The following is a 9,788-nucleotide window of genomic DNA, read 5'->3' as shown; positions in this document are numbered from 1 at the left end:
TCCTGCCTCAAATGTTTTCAGAAACATATGAATATGTACTGTATGGCTTTAAAAAATAAGATATATAAATAAGATGTATAAGTAGTAGAGCCATGTCTGTTTACATTCAAGATAGCAGCACCGCCCGCTAGTGTTAAGCCTGATGAATCCTAGCTGGATGGAAGATTGATTGACAGGTGCGTGTCACAATATTATTGGTTAAATTGGTTAGTACCTGCTGATGTAATCACACATGACGTTTGAGGAAATAATTAAAATTGGACTTTTGTCATAAAAATTAACAAACATCGGATGTCTTCATTGTCTTTGGCATGTATTGTTAACTATGTCCCCATTATGACCTCGGATATGCTCTAAATGGGTGAAAAACTTGTTTCTGTGTGCTGTATCTCAGCAACAGTCTCTACTGTGCCAAACTGGCAAACTCCATAGTGTTGCTCTAAGTTAATTTTAAGTATTTTTAGAAAATGTTTGTGCATCCGACCTCAGCTGACATACAGTACAAAGTTGTCCCTGCACAGTGTCAGCACAAGCAAACTTAAGCACTGACGGAAACCAAGGTAGTGCAGTGTGGTGGTGGGTGAGGGAGTAATGCTTACCGTAGCACTATATTCACACCGCAGCTATTTGTAATGCGTGTATTTGTCAGCAAATGTTTTTTTTAATGTGTCAGTAGAAAATAAAAGTTCTTTAACTGCGTTTGTCAGAAACAAGTGTATTTATATACAGCCACTGTCACAACCGTTGGTGTCAAGAGAGTAAAAGAATGAAGCACATTCTTAATGTCCCCGTCTCCACTCATCCATCAGAACCCTTCCACCCCTCCCTCCACTGTCTCTTCCTGCATCATCCGTCTCTCCTCTCTCCTCCTTTCTACCAGGCTGATGAATGCAAAGATGGGGTGATAAAGTAGAGAGAGTTAAGTGAAATGGTGAGGAGTGGCTACATATAGTATACTGTACTGTATATACTGTATATACTGTGTGTGTGTATATATATATATATATATATATATATATATATATATATATATATATATATATATATATTAGGGCTGGGACTCGATAAAAAAATTAATCTAATTAATTAGAGGCTTTTTAATTAATTAATCACAATTAATCACATTTTAATCGCAAATCAATATTTGACCTGAGAACAGTGAAAAGCAATTTTTTCAAACAGATTTTGGCATATGTCTTTAAGTACAGTACATGTACTCAAGAACTGTACTTAAGTACAATTTCGAGGTATTTGCACTTTACTTGAGTATTTCCAATTTCTAATACTTTTACTCCACTATATCTCAGAGGCAAATATTGTACTTTTACTCCACTACAATTATTTGAAAACTTAATTACTAGTTACTTTGTAGATTTCGATTATTATTACAAAACATACAGTAACCACTTAAGCCCTATATTGGCCATTTGAAAATAGCAGATCTACAAGCGCAATGCATTGTTAGCTTGTAGATCTGCTATTTTCCACCACTGGAGGCTGGTAGAGTGTGTTTTATAGTAGTTTTACTGTTGTTTTATAGTAGTTTAATTCATTATTAATAAAAATCGCGCGCATGTGACCCGCAACCCCCCCCCCCCCCCCCCAGCGCACCGCACCTCCCCCTAAACGGGACAAACGGGGTGGGTGGGAGCGCGCGCGCGTAGGGGGGGCATCCATTACAGATTCTGATTTGCCCAGCCAACATTATCAAGCAGGCTACGCGGTCGCGTCTCCATTCATGTTTTCGTGCACCGTGCTGGCTGCAGCTTGTTGTTGAGTGAGAAGCACGTTGGGGTTGGTGCACTGGTATGATCGGTCCGTCTGAAACTCGTCCAGCGAGAAACGTTCCGCGGTGCAAAAATAGGTGCGATTAAAATGCGTACATCTTTTTAACGCAATATTTTTTCTGTAATTAATTGATCGAAATTAAATTAATTAAATGTATATATATATATATATATAGGGGAATACACACACACACACACACACACACACACACACACACACACACACACACACACACACACACACACACACATATATATATACATATATATACATATATACATATATATATATTAGGGATGCACCAATATGGACATTCTTGGCCGATACCGATACCGATGTTTAAAATAACAATTTAGCTGATAGCCGATACCGATATTTGTTTATTTCGTTTTTGGTGTTATTATTTCCCCCTTTTGTGCAAGGGAAACAAATACATCTTCATTATAAGAAATAACCGTTCAGAATTTGTAGAAACACAACATAATTGCCTCCTAACTCCTGTAACTTTAACCATAACAAATAAAAAATAAATAAAACATTTGATGTTGACCGATAGTGGCAATTATTAATTAATTATTATGGCAAGCATTAAGTATACAGAATGTCTGACATTTGTAACAAACCAAACTGCTTGAAAATCGGTTGAGAATTCAGTGAGTTCTGATTATTTCAATTGTGGAGAGACCTCCTGCTTCAATAGACATGCAGTATATGGGGCATACATGCATTGGGAGGCACGGCTTGCCCCTGCCAATATGGCAGCCGCGTTGACGCATCACTCCAATGAACAGGAGTGGCCGCTGCGGTACTGTATCTACGTGTATATATATCTATGGTGGCATTACTCTGGGAGGGGTCAGGACACACAGGGAGTAGAGAGAATTGGGCGTGTCGTTACTCTGGGAGGGGACGGGAGGCAGTAAATAGAGTGAGTTGGGCGTGCCATTACTCTGGGTCTGGGGTGTCGCTGCTCTCCAAGAGACCTTCAGATCTGAAAGGCGCTCCAATCACTGCGAGGCCGCCTGTCACCTGCTGCCGAGCACGATGGTGACACTGAGGGAGAAAAGGTGGAAGAGGGACAGAGAGAGAAAGAGACGTTGAAAGCAAATGAGAATGAGGGAGGGAGAGAGAGAGGGGGGTAAGACATAGTGATACCTGGACATGAATTCTGGAGGACAAATGTAAAGAAGTAGATCATGGGGAGGACTGAGAGAGGTTTGAGGAAAAGGGGGAGAGAGAGAGAGAGAGAGAGAGAGAGAGAGAGAGAGAGAGAGAGAGAGAGAGAGAGAGAGAGAGAGAGAGAGAGAGAGAGAGAGAGAGAGAGAGAGAGATAAGAGTGAGTATTCTGGGATTTTAGGGAGAGAGTAAAGTCCAGAAAGTAAACAACAAAGAAAAGCAGAAGGAGAGAGTAGTGGAGGGATAGAAATATCTGACAGAGGTGAGGAATGAGGTGGGGAGCGAGGGATGACACGGACAGGAGGGATGATAGATTGAGCAACATGGAGGACGGACAGGCTACAGGGTCAGGGATGGGCCACTGGGAAAAAACATTCACTTACGCACGAGCGTGCACACACACACACACACACACACACACACACACACACACACACACACACACACACACACACACACACACACACACACACACACACACACACACACACACACACACACACACACACACACACACACACACACACACACACACACACACATACACACACACACACACACACAAACTATTCTTAAGTTTCAGTTTTATATTGCACTTGAACTCTGATCCTAATCTTATTGTAATAGTGTTGTGTAATCTGTGATAGCTATAGGTTAGGCGGGCTTCTCCTATTTGTCTGTGAATCAGTGATCCAAAATTGTAGACATTGCTTGACCCACCACCAACAAATGTAAATGTAACTCCTCACTGTGAGGTGCAAAGAAAAGCTTGGTAACTTCATGTGTATTGCAAGAGATGTGAGTCTTACCAACTATAGGGGCAAATTGCTAACTGGCATAACTAAATTGGGAGAATTAGAGGGGGGGGCATGTGAAAACAACCCTAATGTATATATTCAAAACAATCCCGGATTAAGCCTGAACAGTCATAATTCATTTCCCAATACCCACTCTTACAAGTTACTTATAATAATAGACTCTTCTCCTGCAAAGCCTGGCACACAATAGAATTAGATACTGGATTTCAAGCTCTAGAAGACAGGAACAGTGTTTGCAATGAAGCCAGTTTATTATTATTGCAATAAATAATTTAGAGTATTGATCATTTGTCTTGTGAGGTAAGGTACTGTACTCTAATTCTCAACATTTCAGTAAACACCGTAAACTCTTTCCGCCTCCCGTCACATGCTACCGAAAATCTATCCCTCGGGTTTACACATGTTTGGTTGTATCTCATAATATTTTACTAGAGTTAAAGCGTATGCGTGTCTGTCAGTCGTAAAGGTCCTCAGGCGTTCTGACTCACTGCAGCTTTCACTCTGATCAGATCAATGTTGGCTTTCTCTGCAATGCAGCAGGCTGTAAAACACACCACACTCCGTCTCTAGCCTGTGATTCTTTCTTTGGCCCAAACAGACTCGCTAGACATTTGCTCGTTTGTGGGCTCGTTTGTGGGCCACACAGCAGCGTTTTAAGAAAATCAAAAATGTGAAGAATTTGAAGAAGATTAGACAACCACCATTCCTGAGAAGATGTGAATAGCTGGCAGCTTTACTAGGAATCCTTTATTTACGACGCGAGTAGCCAATAATTGTCTTCAGCTTAGAAAGGAATTTTGAAATACTGCAGGGCAAAAACTAAATCAACTCTATTCCATTTAGTGTTGCAGAGCCCTTCCACTGAGCCAACCTGCACTAATAGCAGCACTCAGAGTTTAGAGCAGTTTTGGGACTTGGGGCTGTAGGCTCTTGTTGTGTTGTTCATACACCCATTATCTCAGTGCTACAGTACTCTGTATAGTGTAGTTTACTGGGTTTAACGGAGGTTGCCAGTGTGTTATGTTATGTGTTTAATTGTTGTGCTGACTATTTTTAACTTCTGTTAAATTAGCCAACCAAACAATAAACAATAAGCAGTGATACTTGACTACACCGGCAGCTTGTTGCTTCCCTAACTCCTAGACACCTGCAGGGCTGTAAACAAAGCTAAAAAGCCCAAGTAAAAAAGCTGCATTAATGGGGAAAAGGTTTATGTACGGTTTATGTATGATGTACAGTATGGCCCAAGCTGTAAAAAAGTGTACTGAATTATTATTGACACATGGTATGGTCAAAATGTATAATTTGTGCAGATGTGTGTCACACTTGTCTTGCATGTCTTACAAAACTCATGTGACATTTTCACAGCGTTCCTAATCTAGTGTATCTTTCTTCATGCTCTGATGAATACCTGGTAGCTCCAACAAAAGGTCAGTGTCAGATATTCCATCTCTGTCTTCCACAGCTCATTGGCTAGAGTGAGGCATTTACTCTCTGGCGGGTTAGGGATTCAGTAGAATCGTCTTTAAACGCGTCTTTAAACGCTTCGCTCAATAGAGACCGAGGACAATCTCACAGCTTTTGTTGCTAAAACCGTGTGGAAACAATTAGATAATAATAAAAAATAAACTGCATAGCGGAAACAATCAAATATTTCATTCATATTAGGGCGATGAAATGAATGGCTTCCAAAGCAGTATAGGTGTAGGTTTGTTAGCTGCTGTTCTCACTGCTGTTCTAGCAACTACATTGAATTTAAAAGTCCACAGACAATCGCCTGGCAACGTGAGACTAGGGAATCAGTTCCTGGCTGTAGGGACTGACAGTCTTGGAAAGTATTTGCTAAGCACCAAATAATCTTAATATTGGGTGATTTGTTCAAATCGGGTAATGTGGGAGAATTAATGTTTTTTGTTATCAAATTTTATTCTAAATTTGATTGCTGTATGCAGGATGCATTAATCATATAACAGATGGGATTCCCTCCAGTTTAAGCTGTATAATGCTACTGTATCTGTGCTAATGCATGTGTGTATTCTCAGTGATGTTAGGAAACAACCTCTTAGTGTACCAGGTTTAGGGGGAATGGAGTAAAAAATATACTTAAATATATATATATAAAACCCAACAATAATCACTGTTTTGTTTTGTCTATCTTATTATAGCCTGTTAAGATCTTTGGGGGATACTGGGATGGAACTGTTAATTAAGCCTAAGGGGGGTGTCTAACTTAGTTCTGTCTGCACCTCAATATTAAAACAAAGGAAAGTATTACAGTAATTTCTGTATGCAATTTGTAAAACCCTATACACACACTACAATCCCTAAAGTCCATCCTTGGCCGTCAACCTTTACTCTGGCTGAGTAAAGGTATCTTTCTTATGATTTTAAGCCATGGGAAAAAACGGAGAACATTGTTTTTGGGTGGATTTATCACTTATGTCTAAATAGTAAATATCATTAATATCCATACTTCCTAAAAAAAACTCATGCTGGTGCGATTATACTGAACCTAAAGTAGGGTCAATTACAGTTTATAGAGCTTAAAACTTCCTCTGCACTAACTAGCTCATAGTTGCTGTATTTGTGTTATTATTATCTGTATAATAAGCGTTTGGCTCAACGATATCTCATTTCAGCCCGTTCAAAAGGGGCAATTGAACGACCTATCAGCCACTGATAAGGGAGGTCAATTGAGCTGTTTAAGCTTCTTGTGTGAAATGGTTTCTCCCATTATCTGTTGTAATGAAACCCCCATTTCCTGAGTGGATTTAAAGGAAAGGGCACAGGGTGAGGAAAAGGAAAAATCCATGTACCTGAATTACGGTTATTCCCAGAGGGGTGTGGGGGGGGGGGGGGGGGGGGCGGGTCCTTGTGAACATGTACAATCCTTTAATAAGATATCTCCAGAACTACCTACCAACTAAGTCAGTGGTTCTCAACCTTTTCAGGCCGCGACCCCCCCAAAATAATCATATTTATGCTAATGTCTCCGGTAGGAGATTCAAAGTTGACACTTTGAGTCTCCGCCGGTCATCAAATTATTGGCTTAGGAATGCGACAAAAAACTAAAAAATCTCCATGAATTCAAGTCTCCATGAGGTTAAATTGTCAGTTCACTGTTATCTGGGGGCCCCAAAATCATGTGGGGACCCCCCTGTGAGTCCCGACCCACAGGTTGAGAACCACTGAACTAAGTGACCTTTATAGACTGACAGGGTTTGAGATAAAAAATTCAAATAAATCCTCATATTCAAAAGTTCACTCACTTAAACAAAACATGAATCCCCAAGATCATACTGCCATTTTTTGTCACTGGAACATCTCCACAATTGTCAGTGGACCCTGATGAGCTGAAACATGTTGGTCATCTTGTGTTTACTTTGCCAAGCCATGTTAAAATAAAGGCCCTTAAATTTTTCAACAGAACAGTCTTGGATAATTAAGTTCTCCTGAAGTATTCAGCATTTATATATTTTTTAAACAAAGGAAAGAAACTCAACCTTATCTATTGCTTATCGTCTCCAGTAAGCTATTGTTTTCTTTTCAAGCAGAGAACAGTTATTTTTGTCAGTGTAGTGTGGATAGACAGGAGATCGAAAAACATCACAAACAGACAGAAACAGAATGAGATAGTGAGCGGGCGTGCACGAGAGAGGGGCTGTTTATTTGTGAGGAGTTGCTCACAGATAGAGGGGAAGTGTTTATATTGCGACGGACGGGACATATATTATATAGGTATATATTCAGTGGTGAAAAGTATTTTTACTCAAGTACGTACTTAAAGGGGAAGACCACTCATTTTCAACATTGAACTATGTCTTTAATACACCTTAGAGCTGTTGTGTGGAAATAAGAAAAAATGTCCCCCCCCCCTTCTATGTTGCCTAGAACTGGATATTGATTGAGATCATGTGATCAGTGACATACGCAAAGTGTACTTTTGGCTCCGCCCCCTCAGCCAAAAGTACACCTTGTGTATGTCACTGATCACATGACCTCAATCAATTATCCAGTTCTAGGCAACATAGACGTTTTTTCTTATTTACACACAACAGCTCTAAGGTGTATTAAAGACATACGGTAGTTCAATGCTGAAAATGAGTGGTCTTCCCCTTTAAGTACAATTTTGAGGTACTTTTACTTAACTGGAGTATTTTGCCTTTTCTTCACTTCCACTCGTTTCTCTTCCGTCAGGGGGGGAAATATGGACAAATCTTGTTTTAAAATGTGCGCCTTGGACTGCCATTTCATGACCAGTTTAATTTTGCGCGTATGAATCCATGGCATTTTCACGAGCAACACGGTTTAACCACTACTAATCACTCTGACTTTTGTCAGGAACATAGTCACTACACAGACAGACACACGCTGCCCAGCAACACACCCAGAAACAGATGCGCATCTGCGTAGGCTGTTGTATACTGAGGAGAGAACACACGTTTGCCTGATCATTTGTCAATTTACTCTTGTGGTGTTTTTTCCTCTCTCTCTCTGGGGTTCCATAAGGATATTTCCACATGTTTTCTCAAGTTGTAAACATTGACAACTGTTTTAACGTGATCGGGAGGCGGAGCTCTCCGCAACTCGATCAGACCACCCGCAATTTTTCGAACAGCGAATAATAAAGTGTTTTTTGTGAAGATTCCCAGACGGCCTCTCTACCCACTCAGCTGTGGCTTCCCCAACAGAGGATGCTGGGAATGGGATTCATGTTGTTGTTCCACTAACCACAGCAAGCTAATCTTCTAATGGAAGACGTACAAAGAACCTCAACTCAAAGTCACGTCAGATTTGATATTGTCTTACTGTGATATACAGGATGTTACGCTTTGACAACTTAATTTTGTATTCGGACATCTGTTTAGTGCACACAAGGTAATCCGTAAAAGCTGCTCCTCCACTTTTACGGAGCTTTGTTCAGCTCCGCTCTAGGCAAACGAGCAGACCGTCAAGGTCTGCTTAGCATCCCTAAAGGATGCTCTGCCTTTGCACAATCTGCTTTTTTCTTTTAACATCATTAAATAATGGAATAAGCTCAATCTGAAAACCTGTGCAGATTTCCATATTTTCTCCTGTGAAAAAGGGGAAATTTAAGCAACCGTCAACGCTGATGAAGGCTTACAGCCAAACACATCCGTTTGCATTAAATATTTCAAGATCACTCAACAGAGAGGTATTTCTTCCCTTTTTTAAAGTCAACTTCTAGTAACTCGGGCTTATATGGACACAGATTTAAGTACATTTTCTTTCCTAGTTGTGATCTACTGTAAATATATAAAACAGTGCACAGTAGTCACGTACTGTAGATCCAAACCAATTGGTGATAGATCAAAGGAAAACCATCATAGAAGATACAAAGAAAATCTTCACACTGTAGCTGTAAGTGTACATTTAGTGGCACATCCAAACGATATAACATTTTGAGCCTATGATATTCTTCAGACTGAGAATGTCTGCATTCTGAAGAGTATAGGCTCAAACGTCATTGCAGATTCACTTTGTATCTTCTACTGTAAATGTATTCCCTTTGACCTTACCTCAGGCATGTGACACTGTTGCTTTATATATTAAAATGCTAATTAAAAACACCTGCAAGGAGAGATTAATGGCAGCAACAAATTTGTAGCAAGTCAATATCATGCTAGACTGCCCCAACGCTCCTGATTTCGTGTATAGAGGGGCGGGTGTATAGAGCCGGCGAGAGACTGCGCCTGATCCCATTGGTTCACCGATCTGTCCGTCAACCCCCGCCCCGTTAACGCAACATTACGAGCGACGCCCACTGCACTCTGGTTGGTTGGGAAGTGAAACACTTCCTCATACCGAGTACACCGACGGGCTGGGCCAGGCTTTTATTTTTTAGCAAAACTAAACAATAAAAGCCTGGAGATCGAGGCTAATATCATGCCTCCTTAACCTACATACATACATAAACATACCTCACACTCACCCACATCTTACCTGGTGAACACTCTGTGTGCACCAACTGCAGTATGTTAATTT

At 40.5% G+C, this 9,788-nt stretch overlaps 1 protein-coding gene across 1 annotated transcript in view; it reads right to left on the bottom strand.

Annotated features, from left to right (window-relative positions):
- Positions 1 to 2,746: 2,746 nt before the first annotated feature.
- LOC308084944 (leucine-rich repeat and fibronectin type III domain-containing protein 1-like protein) overlaps positions 2,747 to 9,788 on the bottom strand; it is a 135,022-nt gene continuing 127,980 nt past the window's right edge. The window contains exon 9 of the mRNA XM_080427936.1: positions 2,747 to 2,841. Coding sequence (XP_080284062.1) covers positions 2,774 to 2,841 — 68 coding nt within the window. The 3' untranslated portion in view covers positions 2,747 to 2,773. The remainder of the gene's footprint in view (positions 2,842 to 9,788) is intronic.

Source organism: Gymnoscopelus braueri (assembly GCF_963280865.1).
Source record: "Gymnoscopelus braueri genome assembly, chromosome: 5".
In the NCBI taxonomy this organism is placed as follows: domain Eukaryota; kingdom Metazoa; phylum Chordata; class Actinopteri; order Myctophiformes; family Myctophidae; genus Gymnoscopelus; species Gymnoscopelus braueri.
The sequence above is the reverse complement of the archived record's forward strand: the minus strand, read 5'-3'. Positions and strand labels throughout refer to the sequence as shown.